A 22,062-nucleotide genomic window follows, 5' to 3' on the forward strand; every position below is an offset into this window, starting at 1 on the left:
AATGTGTTGGCTCAGACTTTCTCAGGCATGTTTGTATCTTGCATGCCTTGAAAAATTTGGTTCTGAATTTAATTCTGTGCTGGAGAATTGGCCTCCTCTGGAATCTTGCCACTGACTTCTATTTCTAGTAGTTTCTCAAATAGCTTTTTTTCTAACACCTCCAGCTCTTCCTGCTTACACATCCCTTTTTCTCCTCTCTTTCATCGGTGCCCTTTCCAAAGGCTCAGCAGCGCTTAATTTGGAGCTCTTTGCAGCTACCAAGTTTTATTTGGTGGTTTGTCTTTACACCCTGGAAACTGTGCAGCCACCTCATTCTGTCACATACGTACGTAGTGACTAGTCTGAAGCGATAATATTTTTGTTTTTGTGTGATGCCCTAAAAGGTTCTGATTTCACAGCAAGTGAAGAGGATTATGGTCTGTTAAGAATATTTACCTTCCTGGCAGTGCAGGATTGGTTATAGTGCTTCAGGTGAAGCACTGAGTATTTTTCAGGTATGATTTCCTAAATTTAAACTTTAATTCCTTGGTTTAAGCCCCTGTGTAAATGCTGTGATTCTCTAATGCATTGAATAACTGTATCTCCTCTTGGGCTAAGTAAGAACTGTTCATTGCTTCTGGGAACTCAGATTAGATGCCTTCTTAGGGAGATTTGAGTGTCCTGAAGCCACCAGGAAGCTGAGAGGGACGTGTAGGACGTGTCAGCCCGAAGCTGAATGAGGTGCCTGGTGTATTAACAACCCTGAGGTCTTAAGAACAGGGATTTGCACAGTGGCATCACCCTTTGCTGCCTTGTTCTCTTCCTAATTCAGAACACTGGCTACTATTTTAATAGGAGGGACTTAGTGACTTGATTACTTTTCTAATTGTTAAAACCCCAAGGTGTTGTTGCTGAGCAGTAGCAGCTATTTCAGAGCCCATCGTTAAGCACATAGGTTATGATTTGCTTTCTCACCTGCACTGTTCTGCACTTAAGCTATGTTGAATTTGAACCTGTCAGACTATCACTTTGTCTGCTCAGACTAAAATCTGATGTGAGATGGAGCTTGCAGGGAAATTTCTAACATTACTATTGTCAAAATCTTAAGCTTGCTTTGCCACAGTTACATGAAAATGAGAATTGTTGCTTGAAGAACTTTCTGTCTGAACAGCCATGGAGGGAGGGAGGCAGGTACAAGAAATATCTTGCCCAAGGACATGCAGAGGGTGGTTGGGAGTGCGGGGATTACACCCTATTCCCCTGTACTTGCAACTCTGCAACCAAAACCCACATTCCTGGTGGAGCTGCTTTTTATTGTGGCAACAGAAAATGGTAAAATCTCTTAGCCTTGAGCTTTGGATTCTGAAGCAAGTTCAGAAGGAGATGTAATTCATGTTCTGCAGTCCATGTAAATGGTTGCCTTAGGAGGGGCTTACCTGAAACCAGGCTCCTGTGGGAGATTTGAGCATGTCAGGATATTTTACCCTTCTGTGCAAGGGAAAATATGTGTTGTAACCTCATACAGTTTTCTTAAAGATAGAAAGACAAATCTGGAAGGTTTCAAAGAAGATCTCAAACTCAGATCCTTCTTGTTCCACAAGCAGAAGCTTAATGGGGGAGTGAGAACTTTCAGTCCTCACAGCACTTGGTGCAAGAGGCCCTGAGCAAGACTAGGATTCACCCTCTGTTACATTTAATTCAATCCCATGTTCGTGCCTGGGATTGCTCCTCCTCAGGTACAGGGCTTGGCATTTCTTGTGGAGCTCAGTGATGTTCCTGCCAGCCTCTTCCCAGCCTGCCCAGGTCCCTCTGGGTGGCAGCATGACCCTCTGAGGTAGCTGCCACTCCTCTATGTCTATGTCTGTGTGATCTGCAAATTTGCTTTAACGAAGGTTTTAAAGAGGGCTGGAGCCAGCACTGACCCCTGGAGTTCACCAGCAGCTCCTGGCCTCCAGCCAGACCCTGGTCACTGGGACCAGGCATTCAGACAGTTATTGGTGTCTGCTCCTGCAGCTTCAAGAGCTTCTTTGTTAGGAGGATCTTACAGATGACAGTGTTTGGAAGTTTTACAGAAGTCCAGGTAGACAATACCCACAGCTCTCCCTGCCAGGCCAGTCTTTCATTGTGCAAGGTTGAGCTGGGTGAGCATGACTCCCCCTCAGTGAATCCAAGCTGGCTGCTACTGCTTTTCTCATCATTCATAAAAACAGTGTGAGACTAGCTTCCCCCAGAATTGTAGAAATTATTTTAAATTCTCTAAATCTTGGAAGAGAGCAAGAACATCCACACAGCTGAGGTCAATGTAGGGATGCCTCTGGCACTGGTAATGTGCTCCTAGCTGGGTACAAGACTAACCCCATTCCTTTTCCCAAAAAAGGCGGGAGCTGCTTGTGATCATGGAGGCCTTAGTGTTGCTTACAAGCACTTTCTGTCACAGTCAGTGCAGTACTAGATTGAGTCCTTAGGGAAATCCCTGCCTTTAGGTGATGAGATAGTTGTCCTTAAACACAAACAGGGATTGATTGTGTCCAGCACTGTGTGCTCTGTAAATTTGCTGTCATTGAGCAACGAGAGGACACAGCCAGGAGATTTGGATTCCTGCTGTGCTGCTCTGGGGAGATGTAGATTCTTCATAGATGGGTTTGAAAGTAGCACATGGACTTAGGAAATTTTTTGGTGTGTCCTATAGACAGGACTTTCATTGAAAGACTTCCCTCTTGCCTTGTGATGCTGATTTTATTCAAGCTGCAGAGCAGTTAAAGAGCAATCCCAGTGCTCCCAGAGAATCCATCAGTTTGGTTTATCCTCACACATCACCACTTGCTTCTGTTGTGGCTGTAGAAGGTACTTCTGAAGTCCAGCTGGAGATGATCAGGTAGCTCCTGGCAGGACACGTGGCCCTTGACTTTGTGTTTAATATGTGAACACAGCTTTTTGTTACCTGTGATGTAGTTTAGAGGGTAAATTCATCTGCTTTGCCTTGTTTTGAATCATAAAATCATAGAATGGTTTGGATTGTAAGGGATATCAAAGACCATCTAGTTCCAAACCCCTGCCATGGGCAGAGACACTTTCCACTAGACCAGGTTGCTCAAAAATTGACCTTCTCCTCAAAAGACTTCAGTGACATTTCCTGCTTCACAGAGGATGACAGGATTTTTTAAGGATGCAAAAGCTGGTAATTATACAAGCTGTTCATAACATCAGCCAGAGCTGAAAGACCTTAACCCCTGAGCAGCCCTGGATGTAATCATAGATATGCATGTGAGGAGCAGTAAAGGAGTAGCTGCTCCTTTTTCCTCCTCACTGGAGGAAACTCTGAAACTTTTTCTAAATGAGTGCATGGGTTGGTAAGATTGCCTTTCTGCAGGTCAGTGGGTTAAAGGTGCTGCTTGCCTTTGAAAGTCCAAGTGATTTTATCTCCTATTTACTGCAGAAAATACTTTGTGCCAATCGAGGTGCAACCCAGCCAGTTAGTGGCAAGGAGAAAAAAAAGGCTGTGAAGTCTGCGAGACTTTTAAGTGCTGGACAAAAAGGTGGGCAAACCTTAAGTCTTTCACTTCTGTTTCTGAAGAGAGAGCATGAATGACAAAGGCCCTGTGTGCCTGTGTTTGGTTCTTTAACCAGAACCGTGCAGTAACTGACAATAAATACAAATGAGATCCTGTTTTCCTTTAGAGATCTTGCTGCCTGTTTGTGTCAGGAGGGGCTGGATCTTGCTGGTGGCTTTTTGTATACAGGTACAAATACAGATTTCCATGTCAGGGTAGGCAAAGTCCTGTTTGCAAGGGACAGAAATGGACACTGAAGAGGAAAAGGTGCAATGGAAGAACAGCTATGAAAGCCAAAGGAAACATTTTGAAGTTGAAGGGATAGTGTTTGTGTGTTCCTGCAGAGGTTTCCTCTCATACCCCGATTCCTGATCCCTGCTGAGCTCATGGTTGTGGCTTTGTCTTTTTCTCTTTTTTTTTTTTTTTTTTTTTTTGTTTAACATCAGGAAACTGGGAAATCCCAGAGCACGGGGTTCTTAGTACAGAAATGTAGAAACACAGCCTTATGTCCTGTGTCCAAACAACATTACCCACTCCAAGCTTTCAGCCCTGTATGTGGGAATCAGAGGATAGGGCACCAAAGTCCTGCACCCACCAGGCCCTGTTCCCCACGCAGGACATGCCCCTGCCCAGCACCTGCAGCACATGCTTAAAGCCCAAGACACCCTCAGCTCTATGGAAAACAAGATCTTTCCCAGGAAGATACCTAACCCTTTCTTCTCTCCTGCTTCTTATTCCTCTTCTGGGAAGAGCCTGGGGTTTTTTTCAAAGCAGCTTTTAAGCATCTTGCCACTTCACAGCCCTTGAGTTGTTTTTCATCTCCCAGTCTCTAAGGTGTTGATCTCTGGCTTCCATTTGAGAGCTTGCAGCAAATCAACAGCTCAGGAATCCACATGGTCCTGCCAAGACAAAGGTCTTCCACTCATCTTGGGTTTCTCCACCTTCTGCCGCAGGCACAAAGCTGGGTAGCACTTTTGGACTTCTGTGCTTTGAACTTGTAAAACTTGTATAGCAACTGTGAACCAAAACTCAAACGATACTCTGGCAAAACACACCGAGCTCCTCTTGGGAGGATGGAAAGTGAAAACCAGTGGGGTTTTGTGTTTTTCCACGTTGGGAGAGTGCTGGGTTTGTGCAGTTGAAGTGATGCAGTTACCACTGGGAGAGGATGTGAGCAATTTCCAGTGTCTTGGCTTCCCTCTTTGTAGGAAGGGATGTTGGACTTGAACAGCAAAATTTAAAGATCTTTCCAAGGAAATAAGCCCATGGCAATGAAGTGTACTCAAACTGGGGTTCAGAGATTTGTTTCAAGCACAAATTTCAGACGAAGATCCATCTCCCTGTGCCAGCTACAGCCCTGCCCATCATCCCATATGACACAAAACCATTGCATCCAAAGACACTGTCCCAGAAGTATCACATTCACCTGCAAGGACTCAGCTCTTCTCAGGAAATCAGAGATTTAGGGATAAGAAGGAAATTAAGTTTTGAAAATATCTTCAGCTATCACATACTGGTCATAGTTTCTTCCCCTTTCTTCACCTGGATTTCTATCTGATCACTTAAAAGTGTTTAGCTTTGTTTTACTTCTATCCAGCAGCCTGATTTATTCATGGGCAAAGCCTGATGGTTTTCACATTTCCTCCAGTGTTGGGGAAAGCCTGGAAACCTGAGGCTGCTATCAGCATTTATGTAAAAAAATAATGGTGTTAGCATCATAAAATCAATGCATCCTTTTTTTTTTTCCCCCTGATTTAAAAACAGGGGGAGTTAACTGCATGGCAAGTATTTGCCACAGCAAGCCTGGATTGTGTGAAGTAGAATTGATTATCTGTCACTCATGATGCATCAGAAGAAGGATGCAGATGTTTCTCCAAATGTGACATTTCCTCTTCAGTGCCAGGTGGGTGTGTGGTAGCAGTTCAAAGCCACAGAAATCAGTGGAGATGGGAAAGTGAATTTCTTGCATGGAAAGAGCAAAATCAAAGTTAGGAACCTGCTGAAGCTAGCAGCAGCAGAGAAGCTGGGAAGGTTTGTACCTGACAGGTGCAGTAACTATTGCCTGCAGATCACTCCTGGGAAATGCTGTCCAGTTCTTTCTCCCCAAAACCCAAAAACTGAAAACTGTGTAAAACAGGAGACTGGGATCTGGAAGGGACCAAGAGTACCTGGTCACAAAATTATTTGGGTTAGAAGACACCCTGAAAATCATCTCATTCCAGCACCTTCCACCATCCCAGGTTGCTCCAAGCCCCATCCAACCTGGCCTTGGATACTTCCAGGGATGGGGCAGCCACAGCTGCTCTGGGCACCCCCTGCCAGGGCCTCCCCACCCTCACAGGGAAGAATTTTTTTCCTAATCTCTAATCTAGCACTGCTCTCAGTCAGTTTAAAGCCATTCCTCCTTGTCCTAAGTCTTTGACCTGCATCTCTCTAATCCAATCTTGTCTCCACACCTTTATAGAGCACCTAATCTCCATGATATGAAGATGCCAGCACTAATACCAGAGGTTAATGAAAGTAATCTCTCAAGGTCAGGCTACACTGGGGAGATTTGCTGTAAACTCTCCAAAAGCTCATTGTTCCCTGTCCCTTCTGCATTTTAAGCCCAGATGACCTGGTTGTGCTGCCTGTTCTCCCAGCAGCACCAGGCCACCAGCCTCTCTGCAGCTTTCCCCTGCTGAATTTGCAGGGCTGAAGCATCAGGCTGGTGATCAGCACATGGGGAGAGCTCGCTGTGAGAAAGGGAGCTGGGTACCAGTGCCTGGCTGCTGGAGTGTGGGAGGATCAGCAAAGGCCTTGAAAAGCTGGGCTGAAAGCAGAAGTGCAATGGTCAGAACCTGCTCACTGAGGTGTGACCTTGGAGATCGGCTTAGGTCTGACCACAGCAGGGCAGCCAGAGAACAGCTGAGCAGTGGGAAAGGGGCCTGATGCTGATAGGGAAAGCAGGACCTTCAGGCAGTATGTAACCCAGGGGAGGAGGAGAAGGAGAGCCTGCCTGAGCACTCAGATATCTTATAAATGGACAGAACAGAACTTTGCAAGCCGAATCAATCATGTAAGCAAGTCCCCTGGTGTACCCAGCGCCAGCAATTCCCAGCACCCTGGTCTTCCTTGGGTTTGTGCCATGCAAGTCATTCCAAATGTTATAAATATTTCAAAGGAGATGTTTGCATTCTTATTTGCTTGTAGAGTACAAGCCTTGCAGCGAAGGAGATCCCTGTGACTGCTTCTCAGGCTAAAGCACTGAAATTCCTGTCTCACACTGCTCCCACCCATTATCTCACCACCTGGGAAGGGAGAACAGTTCAATACTGATTTCATCAGCTCATTTCATCCCTGTGCCTCTTGATACAAAGCCTGGTTGTGCACACAGATGGATTCAGTGCAAGGTGGGGAAGGCAAATTAAATTTTCATCCTAGATAAAGAGGTTTTTCTGGGTTTAAGGATGAGGTTGAGGGAAAAATTCTTCCCTGTGAGGGTGGGGAGGCCCTGGCACAGGCTACACAGAGAAGCTGAGGCTGCACCATCCCTGGAAGTGTCCAAGACCAGAGTTTGGAGCAACCTGGGATGGTGGAAGGTGTCCCTGCCCATGGCAGGGGGTCTGGAACTAGATTGTCTTTAAGATCCTTTCCAATGCAAACTTTTCCATGTGTCTATGAAATATGGGTTTTAAACCTGTGAGACAGGTAAAAGGATTCTTTGCTGTGTCAGTTCTAACTAAACAACCCCCCTAACATATTACTCATTAAATTATGCTTTTGTTTCCTTTGTATATACCTTCCTAAAGGACACGGCTGGGAAAGCTTGGTAGCAACTACTGAGGCTCCAAGTGCCTCTCCCACAGAAACCAGGATTTGGGAAGATCTCAGGAAGCTTCCTGGACCATTCCTCAGCCCTGGGGCACAATCAGTGCTTCCCACCATGTTTGCTCAACATGTTCTGAAACCTCAAGTGATGCTGAGCCACTGCCACCCTCTCTGGCCATGCAGCCTGGCATTTGTGCCAGGGGGAGAGATGTTCTGATTTCACTGTCCCAGACCAGAGTTTGTTTAGTTTCATCTAAGTATTGTTTTGGGACCAGCTTGTTTCTCAGTAATAGTTTTAAATTATGGCTATTTTTACTTTTAAGTTGTTCTTTCTAGATGCCAGAGAGAAATGTTGAACTGTGAGGGGTGAAGATCCTCTTACACCAGAAATCCCCAGACTATGTTTGAAGTCGTCTCTGCTTACTTAAACTGCCTGGCACCACTGAGATGCCTGAGGTGCTTTCTGTGGGTGAAACCAAATATTATCTGATATAGGGAATGATGCTCTGATCCTGTGATGGCTGGAGCTGGGAAGCTGGTTTCTGGAATTTTCTGGAAAATGGGAAGCAGATGTGTGGACACCAAGGATGGTTCCATCTGAGATCTTCCTAGGTCAATGGAAAGAATAACTGGGGCAAATCCCAGGGCAAGGACCAGGTGACAGAAGGGCCTTAATGGGGACCTGAATCATCATCCTTTCATACAGGTCCTGGTCACAGCTACAGAACTCTGGGATGCTCCTTCTGGGAAGATTTTGGAGCTGAAGTGCCATTGTCCAGGCAAGGTCAGTGTTGGAAAAAAACCACTGAGGAGTTAAGCCCCTTCCAAGATGTGCAGGCACTGAGCAGGATGTTATGGGCAACAAACTTGGACAAGAATATCCAAAAATGGATTTTCATGGATAAGACACTCATTTTGGGTCTAACCCTGTGTATATTGCATTAAGTTTCTTTTGCTAAGCCCTGGAATCATGTGCTGGAGAAGAACTGATAATCCACATTCATCCTGGGAAATAAAACAGTGAAAATCTAGTTTTGTAGAGATTTGAAAGCTCATGATTCCAAGGAATTTCACTCATTTGTCAGAGCAGAGGACTGGGTTAGAGTTGAGGTGGACAAGAAGAACTCCTGAATCCTGCTGCCCTGGCCTTGGGCATGGCTGGGGTGTCCTTCCCTTCCACCTGGGTGCTGGGACACATGGAGGGAAGGAGGACTCTCCTTTACCTTCTGGGCTGTCTGGCAACAGCACATGGATGTCCAACCCATCTGCATTAATTTTTTCCAGCCTGTGGCCCTTTAAGGTTACTAAACACCTTGGGAAATTCCATTTTTTGATTTTTTTTTTCCCCCCAAGGAAACAGTTGCCTGCTCAATTTGCTTGGGCAGACCCCTAGCCTGTCCTACTGTGTTTTCCAGGGCATAAACCAGCTGCTGTACCTGGTTCCAGTCACTGGAAGAGGCCCAGCAGCCCATGCCATCAAGACTTGAACACTTTTGTGGTGCTGGGGCTCAGGAACAGCTCCACGTGCAGCAGCCAACATTCCCTGAGCAGGACAGAGGCAGCAAAGCCATTTAGGACATTGATGTCCCTGTCCCTGCCATTCCTGTCAGAGCCACAGCTCTCATGACAGCATGGGGGGTGTTTTTATGGATTGTTCCTCACCACTACCCTAGACAGGTTTCTCCAGTGGGGGTTAAGCCAAACCTGGCAGGCTTTTTCCTGGGAAGGATGAAGAACGCTCACCTGGAGCATCAAGGTGGTCTGGGTGGGGCTGGAGGCTGCAGGAGATGGATGGGGAGGCTTTAGAGCACCCCAGGGATGCTTTGAGGAAAGTCTTGTTGACTCCAGGAGGGAGAAACAGTTTTGCAGGGAGCAGAGACACAGCATGGAGCTCATGGTATTGCTGTCAAGCACCAAGATGAAAGGATGGGGTCTCACTGTGCACAGTTCAGAGTTTCTCTTGAACTCCCTCCAAGCCAATGCCTCTTTCTACATCCAGGGAGTGCTTAAAGGAACCACAGTAAAAATAAACATCCCTCACAGGTTAAAATATTCCACCTTCACCTCCTGCTGCAACCTGAGCTCCAGAGATGAGGACCTGATGCTGTTCCAAAGCTCGTGGCTCATCCCAGCCCTGTGATACCAGGCAACGGGTATTTGCTCATCCCCAGGATCCAGCACAGCAGGATCTGAACTTCCAGCTGCCTGTGCAAGGGCAGGAGATGCTGAACAGGGGGATCTGAGTTTCTGACCCTCTTGTTTCTAAAGCAGCTGGGTTTTCCCAGTTTGTCCCAGTGCCACCACAGACAAGATGGGATTGGTGCTCTGATGAGCTCAGAAATTTGCATAAGTGATGCAGGAGGCCAGAATTCCATTATCACATCCATTACACTCAGTTCTGTACTGGTCCTACCAAGAAAAAAACACCACAAATCAACTCAAAACCCCTTTCCCAGTGCCTTCCACCCCTTCTAAAGCAATCAGCTCCCTGTCCTGTTCCTGTCACCTCCCTCCCGTCCCTGTTGTCTCCGGGAAGCGAAGGGTTAAAAGCTCTGAAACTGCAAGAACTTCCTCCTTTCTGCAGTGCCACCCTCGGAATGACGCTGGTTTCTGCCGGGCTTTGCCCAAATATGTCCGTTTCCTTCTGAAAGAAGGAGGAGGAGGAAGGAAAGAAATAGAGATACAGAAGAAAATATATGTTTTTTTATGTGCATATCTAAGAGAACGCGTCCGAGTCCGCGGAAGCCAGGCGTCCGAGCGCAGCCCTGCCTCCTCCCGCTCCATGCCGTTCCGCAAAGGTAGGGCTGGCTGGGTGGGCAGCATCCCGGGATGTCCCCCCAGGGACCACCTGGGCACCCAGAGCTGGGATGTCCCCGCAGGGACCACCTGGGCACCCAGAGCTGGGTCCGTGTCCCCGGCGCTGCCTCCTGCAGGGATGGGAGATGGGAGCACCGGGCTGTGCCCGGCTCTGCCGCACCGCCGGCTCCGGAGGAGGATGGGGGGACACCCCTGAGGTTGTGTGGGGTGTGGGTGTGTTCTGTGCAGCCTGAAAAGGGCAACTGTCCCCTCTCCGCCTTCCCTGTGGGGTTTTTCGTCTGTCCCCGGGCGAGGGGAATGAGCTGCTGTGGCTGGTGCGAGGCTGGGGACAGAGGGCAGCAGGATGGCTCTGGGCAGGGGGGCTGCAGCCTGAGAACTGCGACCTGCGGGCATTTGTTTCCTTGGGAGGGGCTGGGCTGAGGAGAGACTGGAGAGGGAAATGACCCTCACCTGGGCAAGCCCCTCTCATACCGTGGCGTCCCCAGACCTGCACCCCAAACCATCCCTTTTCCACAGAAATCCCCACTTGCCACCCCCTGGCTTGGCAGTGTGGGCAAGAAGCTCCGAGTTCGGGACCTAAAGCCCTGATGGGTGCTCCTGTGCTGCTGTGGATGAGTTTTCCCTCCTCTCCGGGCTGCTGTGAAGCGCTGACTCTTAAATGTCACCTCCTCCTCTTTCCAGAGGGAAGTTCTGGCACGGTGGGACGCAGAGTGGGATGCTTGTGGTGGTCCCTTTTCCCAGCAGCTCTCCTGGGTGGAGAAACGGAAGGGAAAAAATCTTCTTCACGAGGGCAAGAAGCCGGAGGAGGCAGGGCTGGGCGGGGATGTGCTGGACACGGGCAGCAGGTGCTGCTCAGAGCACAGGTGCCGGCGGGCAGCCCTGGGCTCGGCAGGGACAGAGGTGTCACACACTGGCACGGCACCGAAGGGCAGCAGGGAGGGAATGAGATTAGCGAGGAGGGGGCTGGGATTGTTTTTCTCCGCTCTGCCTGGGGAGGATGTTACGGATGAGGCAGTGCCCGCAGTGATGCTCACAGAACCCGCATCTCCTGCGCCGAGGTTTCTGCTGCCTTTTAAGGCTCAGCGGAGCGTGATGTGCTTCACACCCTCGCATCCTGACAGCGCAGCAGACTGCAGGGCTCCGTTTAATTTTAGGTGATAAACGGATTAATTTGGAGCAGAGGGAGAGATGCTGGGGGTAGGAGTGGGAGGAAAGCAGAGTGTGAGAGGCTTTAAAAGCGCCGAGCTGGGGAGCAGGGAGAGACCGGGGGAAGCTCCCCTGTTGGAGGGCAGCTCCCCTGGCCCTGCTGCAGCCTCAGCAGGGGGAGGAATGACAGACTCCAGCACCTGGGGACACACTGCGGATCTGCAGCAGTTGGGGCTTTTCCTGCCCCAGCACACCTCAGCTGTGTCGGGACACCGTGCTGTGCTTGTCATCCTGGCCAGACCCCTGCAAATCCCCGGCAGCTCCGTCCTGCAGCTCCTGTGTCACCGTCGCAGCCGTAGCTCCTCTGTCTACAAACTTCCTCTAGAGGTCAACCTTGAAATGCCAGAGCAGCTTCCAGCAGCTCCGTGCATCAGCCTGCAGCTCCAGAGAGTCCAGGGCGGCAGCCAGGCCGGAGTGGATGAGTTTTGTTCATTGCTCGTGTATTTTAAGCGTAATTTTGTCACCACAAGAGTTGCCAAGCACTGGAAAAGTGGTGCCTGTGGGAGTGGTGGAGCCACCGTCCCTGGAGGGGTTTAAGACAGGTAGATGTGGCACTTGGGGACAAGGTTTAGGGGTGGCTTAGCAATGCTGTGACCTGGCTGCAGCCTTTAACCTCAGTTTAGAGCATCCCGTTGAGCTGGTGGGACCCCACACCACCAGCCCTGCCCGGAGCACTGCTCAGTGGCTGCTGCTGGGCTGCCTGGGCTTCCCAGGGACACATCCATGAGCCACCAGGCAGGAGGGCTCTGGAGAGCATGGCCTTGTGGCTGCCCTCCAAAAGCTGCCCACAGCAAGCTGAGCACATCCTGAGTTTGCAGGAGAGTTGGGCGTGAAGATATTTCCCTTCTAGTTCAACTTGATGCATAAAAATCCTTGCTCAAGCTGGTGGCTTCAGCTGGGTTGGAATCTGGCTGTGCTCCTGACCCCCCCAGAGGAACATGGGGACTCCAGGCAGCTCAGCAAGAGCTGAGCCTTTACTCTGGGTGCCTTTTGGGAACAGCATCTCACCTCAGGCCCTGCTCACAGCCAATTCAGGGTGCAAAGAGGAGGCCCTGCCCAAGGGCTGCTGCTCTGTAGACCCTCGGTAGCTTGAGGCACAAGGACACTTTGGGATGAGCATTTTGGAGCCTCTCAGCTGTCTTTGCACACCCCTGTGTGTGGAAATGGAGCATCCTGTGGCAGAAAACGCAAACTCCACCCCCATCTTGGCCAGTTTCTCACTGCTTGCAGCTTTGGCATCACTTTTCTGTGTCTCCTCGAGAAGTCTGTGTGAAATCCTGGTTGCCTTGGCTCTGTTCTGCCTCCTTTCTCCTCGGGCATTGTAGCCAGTGGCATTGCCACAGGATCTGCACTTCATGGCTGTGTAACAGCTGCCATTTAGCCGACCTCAAGGCATTTGGCAGTTTCAGATATTAAAGAAAGGTATTTCTAGCAGGGATGCTCGAGGACAGGCAGGAGGAACGAGCTTAGGACAGAAATTAATTTCTTCCAGCATTGCTGCATCAGCTGAGAGCACTGGAGAGAGCCCTGATCCCCTGGCCTGTCTGTGGCTGCAGCTCTGCTGGCAGGAGGTGTTGGGAGCTTTCACCTGAAGTGCCCCTCCTGAAAAATATGATTTAATTACTGCAGCTGACGCGAGGAAGCCTGGGAGTGTGCAGGTGATAAGCTGGCAGGGCATTGCCAGAGAGCAGGACATTTATCATCTGTCAAAGGACAAATGAAATCCCGGTGCTGCTGTCTGGGAAGGAGCTGGAGATAAGAATGAAAGGCAGAGAGCAGAGATTGAACACATGATGATAGAAGCACAGAACAGTCTGGGTTGGAAAGGATATGAAAGATCACCTAGTTCCAAACCCTCTGACAGGACAAGGACTTCTTGTACTCTATGAGGTTATTTAAAGTCCAATCCAACCTCACCTTGAACACTTCCAGGGATGGGGCATCTACCACCTCTCTGGGCAACCTGTGCCAGGGTCTCACTACCCTCATCATAAAGAATTTCTTCCTTATATCTAGTATATATATATATATATTATATCTAATATAAATCAATCCTCCTTCACTTTTAAACCATCGCCCCTTGTCCTATTGCAACAAATCCTGCTAAAATATCTTTCTTATAGGTTTCCTTTAGGCACTGGAAGGGGCTCTAAGATCTGCCCAAGCCTTCTGTTCTTGAGGCTAACACCTCAGCTTTCTCAGCCCACCTCTATAACAGAGGTTCTCCAGCCCTTGGAGCATCTTCATGGCATCTTCTGGACTTGCTCCAGTGGCTCCACATCCTCCTTATACTGGAGATTCCAAGCTGGACACGGCGCTCCAGGTGGGGGTCTCACGAGAGTGGAGTGGAGGGGCAGAATCCCTCGCTCTCCAACTGCTCTCACTGCTTTGTACATTCTGTTAGCAGGAGTTACAACATCCCCTGGTCTCATTTCTGCTTGCTGAGATCAAGGAGGCTCTTGTTAGCAGGAGCAGATGTGCCTTTTGCCTGCAGCATGAAGGGAAAGGGCAGGACTGTGCCAAATCCCAGCACTGTTATTTCTGCTGCCTGTCCCCTGCGCCACCGAGCACTTCCTTGCTGTCCCAGCTCCTGCAGTGACTCAGATTAGAACACCCCCTGATGGGAAACTCTGCCTCTGCAGAGTGCTTACAGCTAAAGGTGGAGAACTGCCTTTCTGCAGCTTATTTTAGGTATTGGAAGGGATAATCTTGTTGCTTTGGGAGGCTTTCTGGATTGCTGGCAATGCCCTGCAAACCCACATGCTGCTGCCTTTGCCGGTCACGTCATCTTCATGCCTCGATGTCGTGTCTTCCTGGCAGCCCTGAAAAGGGTTTTATTCAGCATTTCCTGTCAGAGGCACTGGACAGGATTTTAAAGCACTGATGGATGCAGAGAAGCCATGTGAGGAGTCAGGAGCTGCTTGAGGGGAGTCTGGTTGACGGTGTCTGCTCAAAGGGCAAGGAGGAAATGTGTGACAGAACTGGCCCCAGCTCTCCTGACTCACTGGCTCATGCCTGAGTCAAACCATCACCTTGTTTTCACTGAACGCTTTCCTGGAAGGCTGGAAATCCCCTCCTGTCCTGCTTTGTCCCCTGACCTGTGTTTCTTGTGGTATTTTCATTCTGGCTCTTGGTTTTCTTTCATCCCCTTTCACCTCAGCAGCCTCTTGAGCCAAGGACCCAAAGGAGCAGGTGTCTGTCCCCCATCACAGCCCTCTCAGCACCTCCCTGCACCATTCCACTCGGTGAGCACAAACTTTCCGCTGCCTCTCGGTGTCTGCACTTTCTTTAGCATTTATGACCACTCATGGGGAGTTTTAAGTGGATTTCAGGGTCACCATGCCTGGTTTTGTTCCCATTATTGCTCTCTGGGTCATGCACAGCCAAACAGCAGAATCCACCATTTCTCATGGTGCTGGTGCAGGGGGACACCTGCCAGGCTGTGGTGGCCAGGTGGGACAACCTTGGCTGCCACCAGCTGCAGGTGGAACCACCACTTCACTAGAAACTCTTGTAGGAGGCTTCTAAGGGGAGTGCAGCTCTGTGAGGTCCAGTGGGATTTCTGGGACCAGCTCTGCATTCACTCCACAGAAACCAGCTGGTAGGGAGAGATATGGGTTGTTAGCACCTCTCAGACTTCCTGAGTCTGGGAATTAAACCATATAACAATATTGAAGGTATATCCTCATGTCCTAACCTGGGAGCAGGCAGACACACCTATAACCTCCTTTCCAGGGCCAGCATCCCACCAAGCAACTCAGGATGCTGGAAAATCCCTCCTTTCTGTGTCCTGCCTCCCTCCTGACAGGGATGGGGAAGGACTCTCCATTGCTGTATTTCCAGCCACCAGCTGAAACCAGTGGCTGTACCACACAGGAAAGCAGCTCAGACTGGGCTTGGGCTTCACCCCAGTGCTCAGATCCCACCACCAACCCCCCCCAGGCCCCTTTTCCACCTGGCATCCCACTGGGAGCTCCTACCCTGCTGAACCCTTCCCTAACACGCCCTCTGTGATGGAGAGATTGATCTCGGCACAAAACGGCTCCAAAGGCTTTAAATCAGATGACCACAGGTTTTTTTCATGGAGGGACGTGGGAGGATTTCAAAACCAGCAGCCAGCAAGGTGTGATCCCTGTTTTCCTGGTGCGTGCGTGCAGGCACACACATCTCTGCAGGGCACCTGATTCTTTTCCCCATCATAACTACATTTTAAGATTGGGAAAAAAAAGAAAAAAAAAAAAGGATGGAACTCAGTTGGGACTCAAGATCAAAACCACACAAGCAGATTTAGATTTCCTCTGTGTTTTCCCATGGAGAATTCCTTGTCCTGGCAAGGGGTATTAGAATTCCACTAATTAGGATTCCACTGGGGCAGCATATCTTGTATAAACTTTAAATATTCCTTGGTATAAAGAAGAGCTGTTATCTTCTCCATAGCATCCTTTTCCAGGCTGAAAACTATTCCCCAGTTTTGTCCTTGCTGGATAACAAAATCACTCTCATTTTGTGCTCTCCCATGTACCCCATTCTGAAAACATCTCCTTGGTATTGCCCACCCTGTCCCATTCCAGATTAAACACCTTCCCAAAAGCACAGGGCCTGGAGTAAGATGTGCCCTTCCTTGGTGCTGAGGAACCAGCACCATCCTGAAAACCCAACTTTCTGCATTTTGTATGCCACCCTATTGCTAAAACATCATGGAATTTGGCTTTCCTTTTGATTTCCCTTCATTATTATGAATAATAATAATACTAATAGCAATATTGTTCCATTTCTCCAGGGACTTCATGCTGTTTGTTCAGAATTGATTGCTGAGACCTCTTTGTTCCCTCTTTCCCCCGTCCTTTACTCCTTGGTGGATGATTTCCAGCTTTATCAATTTAGGCAGGGAAAACTGAAGCACAGGAGGCTGCAGCAATGGACTGGAGGCTGTGCTGACAGTGCCTTTACCTGCTCTTTTCCACAGTTCCAGCTCTCTGTGCACCAATCTTGGCCATGCCAGAGCATCCTCAGGTGTGTTCCCTGTGCAGGTACATTTTGGGGGCAGGCTCCATTGTAGTACAATGCAGAGCTTCCAAATCAGCCCCTGTAGTAGGAGCAGGGTGTTAAAACCCCACCTGGAGAGACGTTGATTTGGGTTGGAAATCAAGGAAAGCTTTGCTCAGTCCTGATAAGGATTATCTGAGGACAGAGGGGGCAAGCTGAGACAGACCAGTGTCTCCTCATGAAATGGTCTGGGGAGAAACAATGCTGATGGGGAAGGTGGTGGTAAATCCACAGAGCAAAGGAGGTACTGTCCTGTCCTTGTGCAGTCCTGGCCCCGCTTTGGGCTCTCTTCAGGCAGGGCTGGAGTGAAACAGCTGCATCCCTTCAACCAGCCTGATTCATTTATTTATTCCCCTCCCCACTGCCTCTGGAGCTTGTTTACCCGACCTGATGCAGGAAGAACTTTTCCCAGGGCAGCGGGGTGAACTTGTTTACGCCGTTTATTTATTATTTTATTGGCCTGCTGGCATGAGGGACGGCGGGGACGCCAGAGCACGGGCCCTGCATGTCCCGTTGGCGTGGGCATGGGGAGGGAGCGCTGCAGCTCCAGCAGCTGTTCCTCATCCAGAGACACGCGAAAGGAGCGTGCCAGAGCCATGCTGCTGCTGCTTTCCAGCTCTTTCCAGGAAGAGCAGCTGAGGCTGGTAAACAGCAGGGATAACCCGCCAGAATCAGGCCTGGTTTTCACCCAGTGGTACTGATGCCCTAGGCTCTTAGATTTTGTCTTTTTCAAATCCTGTACTGAGTTAGTGCATAACTCTAAACTCCATATAATGTGTTAGGTAACTGTCTTCACACTTTGGTCAGACAAAACAATCCCTCTGGGCCTGAGATCCAAGGACACTCCACAGCCTCAGGCCTGAAAAATCTAAATAAAAGTGAATTGGGAGGGGGGAGCAAACTGGGGGTATATGACTTCATTATCTGAAGCTGTAATTGGAGGATTAACCCCTGATATGTAAATGGACCAAACTTGTATCTGTCTGAAAATCTCCTGACCATAGTCCATTTTTGGGTGTAGTTCCTTGGAGAGGCTTTGTCTGCCCTTAATGTACCTGAAGGCCCTTCATTAATATATCTGCTTTTATTCTCTTGTCTGGCCTCTGTTTCTAGGAAGCCCAAAAGGCATAAGTACTGGGTGAAAAATTGTGTGTTTTTTTCTCCTGCTCCCAAATCCATGAGCCCCAAGGAGGGATGTGGTTTCCCAGTTTCAGTCTCTATCAAGCCAGGATGCTCCAGCTGTCTTTATTGGGGGATAAGCAGGGTTGCACTGGGTCTTGCATGTGGGCTTGAATGTGAGGACTGAGCAACTGCTGATTTCTGTGCCTGGGAGACCAAATTTTTCCACCCCTAAAAATGCAAGCTGGGACTGCCAGGTCACCTGGCACAAGTGCAAAATAAAGGGTCCTCAATCACCAATATAAATTTATTTGGAGGCAACTCGTGCCCTCATGCCAGGTATGACTCAGATGCACTACAACATGACCCAGGCAAGCACCACACCTTAACACCTATAGGAGACTCTAACATGGCTGGAGAAGAAATTTGAGAATTCTACTTGGTATTTTTTTCTCCTTCTCACTGACCTTCTTAGAAATCCTCCTCGTTAGCAAGGGATTTCTCACAGGAACACTAGGACATAGCTGTGATTTGGATTTAGGCAGCCCAATAAAGCCCTTCCACAAAAGGAATGTGGGATGTCTTTGTGCTGACACCAGGTGCTCCAGGGATGGATCCATGCTTACAAAACAACATTCCCATTCACAGCAAAATAAAGAAAAACTAATTTATAGAAGAAATTATTATAGAATAATAATAAAGAAAAATAAATTGGTAGGGCTTTTTTCCAGTCTGGGTCCATTTCCCAGCTGGAGGGCTGGATCTCATTCCTGGCTGAGAACAAGGCCTTGGGGTGGGAAGAGGGACTCAGGAGTAGCTTCACCACCAATAGCTCCATGTTGCTGAACCAAGCTGAGCAGGATGAGTTGAGACAGAAAAGGCACCTGCCAGCAGTGATTTTTATGTTTATTTTTTTTCCAAGGTGGCTTTGCCAAAGGCAGGGAATGGACTCCTGCCAGCTGTGAAGATCCTGTGCACGGGGGAACACAGTCAGCAAAGCCTTTGTTTCCCTTAAACATTAAATCACCTCTGGTTGCTGCCATGTTTCTCCTTTCCTTTTTTTTTTTTTTTTTTTTTTTCTTCTCCTAATAATTTTTGGGTGCAGCTCAGCTGCTGAGAAACCAATCACGTCCAACACATTTACACCATAAATAAAAGAACAATGCAATAAACCATTAAATCATGTAGGGCTGTTGCAACAGCAGCAATTAGGTGGAAGGCATGAGGGTGGGAAGCATTCTTCTTATGGATGTGACTTTCCTAGCCCAAATTCTGGACGACCTGAGGTTACCTTTTCCAGCCTGGCTCGGGATGTGCTGTCACACCGTGCTGGCTGCAGGCAAGATGGGACAAGGCAGCGTGGGATGAGGCTGGCATGTGCCAGTGCTGAGCTTTAGTCACCCCTGCCATCGATGACTGGCTCTGCCTGAATGCAAGAGGACCAGATTTTTGAGCAGCATCTGAAGGCCCTGGCGGCTGCCAGGGACTGGGGTGGTTGCGTGTGCTCTTGCACGTGTGCAAGGGAGCTGTGCCTGCTCAGTCTCTAGGCTGAGATGGGTTTGAGCCTGCACAAGATGGGTTTTCAGGGATATTCATCTGCTCAGGTCTGGAATGAGCACCGGTGTTTAAGGCAGGACAGGGAGGGGCACAGCACGTCCATACTCAAAGCATGGATACTACAGCTCCTGGGGCCGTCTGGCTACACCACCTTCATCCCAGACCCATCCTGGTGGGATCCCTCTCAGCCACAGCTGCAGAAAGACCTTGCTTTTGCATAGCTGGCAGGTTTGGGAATTGCTCTGGCCTCTGCTCCATGGGTACAAACTGTATTCCCACTGCCTCAGTGACCATCCATGGAGCTCTGGAGGCATCACAAACATCTTCACCCAGCAGTGGGTGAAAGGTGTCCATCAGTCGGGTGCTGGGGGCTGTCCCAGCCTGGGTAACAACAACATGAACTGAAGGAAGGTCATGCCTTGAGCCGGAGCCCAGCTCTCCTTCTTTATAGGGAAGCTGGCAGGAAAGCCTGCCCAGGAGTCGGGTGGCCCTCAGATCTCTTGTTGACTGTCTAGCAGTTGTTTCCCTTCAGGCTGAGCTCTGGGTAAACAGCTGGGCTGGGAAATGTGAAACCCTGGCTGGGGACGTGCTGTCACCGCAGGCGCCAGCCCGGGGACGTGCGGGGAGCACGAACCCACCAGAGCAGTGCAGGGGGGCACAGGGGGATGGACAGGTGAGGTGAGCCCCTCTCCTGGGGACATTTGTTTGGTTTGAAAGGTGTCCTATTTATGGCACAAAGTTTGTGCTGGAACAGGTTGCCCAGAAAAACTGTGGCTGCCCCATCCGTGGAAGTGTCCAAGGCCAGGTTGGATGGGGCTTGGAGCAACCTGGGATATTAGAAGGTGTCCCTGCCCATGGCAGGGGGGTGGAACTGGATAATCTTTTATGTCTCTTCCAACCCAAACCATTCTGTGATTCCCTAATGAGTGGTGTTGCTGGAAATGCTGAAGCAGACACAATAAAAATGTTTTCCCCCCCATCTCCACGGTTATTCAGTGAGGATGAGTCACAATCAATGGTCAAAATGTGCTTCCACCTGTGCCATGCCCTCCTGGCTCTGTCTCTCAGCTCAAGTAACAGCAGCTGTTTGGGAGAAAACTGAGGCCCTCCCAAGTGCTTTGAAGCAGAGCATCCTTGTGACCTCTGCCAGGCACCCAGATGCTGCTTTGCTACTCCCTGTTAAACTCCAGGGCAGAAATCTAAACATCAAGCTTGGTTTTCTTTTTTTCTTTTCTTTTTTTTTTTTTTTTTCTCAAGGAGCTGTTAACAGCTTGTCATTGCGGGTTGGAAAATATAAATGTATTTGAGAAAATATGTTGGCAGCAAGTTCCCCATATTGTTTCAGCTTGCCCCAAAATTCCAGAGAATTTTTCCATTAATATTTTTCATGTCTGATTGGAAAATATCAGGGAAAGAGGAAACAATTTTGGTAGTTGTTTTTAACAATTTAAACCTTTTTTGTCTTTCCCAGCCAGGTCTCCATGGCGTAGAAAAAAGTAAATGAAATACACAAATGAAAATCATCTGCTAGAACTTAAATGCATTAAAATCATTGCTCTGTAAGTGGAAGAATTTTAGGAAAACCATGACAAGGAAATTTGTTTATTTAATTTCTGCATTCCAGCAATCTATGTGATCTGATTCCAGTGATTTGGGTCCAAAACTTGGTATGGAGAGGTTCCATGAGAGAGGTTTTGACTGTAAGGACCTCCAGCAAAAGATACGGAAACAAAACTGGACCTTACTATTCTAAATTTCAGCTTGTTGACCACACACTTTCCCTCTCACTCGTCTTTCGCAGACCTAAAAGCAGTGCCTGCAGGTCCTCAGTTTAAAAGCACATGGCAACACTGGAAAAGTGGGACACTTAGACCTCACCTCTGGATGCCTTGTGGTTTCCACCAGCTGAATGGAGAGGGGAGCCCTTGGGGAGGCTGATCCAGGGAAAAGCTCAACCTCAGGAGTGGTGCTGGTCCCAAAAGTGGTTCTTCTTGGCCAGAGCTGAGGTGTGTGGGCCACTGTTGGGCAACCAATTTCTGGATCACCCCAGCCCTGTGAGGAAGCAGGGATGAGCAGGTTTTCCATGGGGCAGACACGCTCACAAAGGTGAGGTGTAGGTGGGAAGATCCTCAGCACGTACACAATTTCGAAACGCAGCTCCGCTTTTCCTCCCTGCATGGGACTCTGGATTGGACAAGGACTTGTGTTTTGGGTCACCTCGTGGTGGAGAGCACTAAGATGTGCATGGAAATGTTTTGCTCTGAGGTTCCCTCTGTGCTCAGAGGACACAAACTCCTCCAGGACACATCTTATTCTGGTTTGCAGTCAGTACCCACAGCAAGGCAGCTGAATTGCTCTCTGTGCAAGAGAGTGCCCATTTCTCTCCTCAAATGGTAGAAGTGGTCAAAGGTGACCAGTTCCTTGTAGACACCCCCAAATTACATAAATCCTTCCCAAACTCTACCCACAGCTTTGCTGTGGATGGAGGCAGAACAGCAGGAGCTGAGAGCTTCAACGCCTCCTCCCTGCTCAGCATCCCTCAGGGGAACCTTTCCATCTCAGCCTCCCAGGCAATGCAGATCCCTCTGGGATGCTGCTTCAAAAGCCCCTGTATCAGGAGCCAAACTGATTATCAGCGGGGGTTGAGACCTGAGATAAAAAAATACCCTTTCTCCTAGGCTCTGATTAATCTGCTGCCCGCTGCTGCCTACAAGCACGTCCTCCTTGATCATCAGAAATACAAACCACCACATGTTCTCCCCCAGAGCTTTGTGCTTTAAGTTTTTTGCATTACTTTGAAGAGATTCCTCAGCATCTCTGGGGTATCTGGCTTCACCACATCATTGCCTACAACTTTTTAGATGCTTCTCTGTCACCATGACGATGCTGAGGTTGTCACTGGCCCGGGCTTGTTACATAATGAGGTGAGTCAGCCCCAGAAAGGCCACAGCCTTTGCCATTGTTTGATTTAATAACC

The 22,062-nt window shown here is 49.0% G+C and overlaps 1 protein-coding gene across 9 annotated transcripts in view; it reads left to right on the top strand.

Annotated features, from left to right (window-relative positions):
* The first annotated feature begins 9,917 nt into the window (after positions 1-9,917).
* The window catches only part of PFKFB3 (6-phosphofructo-2-kinase/fructose-2,6-biphosphatase 3), a 46,885-nt gene continuing 34,740 nt past the window's right edge, over positions 9,918-22,062 (top strand). For 7 of the 9 annotated variants that reach the window (XM_086886428.1, XM_086886426.1, XM_086886432.1 and 4 more), the window contains exon 1: positions 9,918-10,138. In XM_086886428.1, the coding sequence (XP_086742554.1) occupies positions 10,123-10,138 (16 nt within the window). In that variant the 5' untranslated portion in view covers positions 9,918-10,122. Of the gene's footprint in view, positions 10,263-22,062 lie in introns of all 9 variants that reach the window. The other 2 variants (XM_086886431.1, XM_086886433.1) reach the window with 2 other exon arrangements.

The sequence above is a fragment of the Cyanistes caeruleus genome, chromosome 4, assembly GCF_971803275.1.
Source record: "Cyanistes caeruleus chromosome 4, bCyaCae1.hap1.1, whole genome shotgun sequence".
Lineage (NCBI taxonomy): Eukaryota > Metazoa > Chordata > Aves > Passeriformes > Paridae > Cyanistes > Cyanistes caeruleus.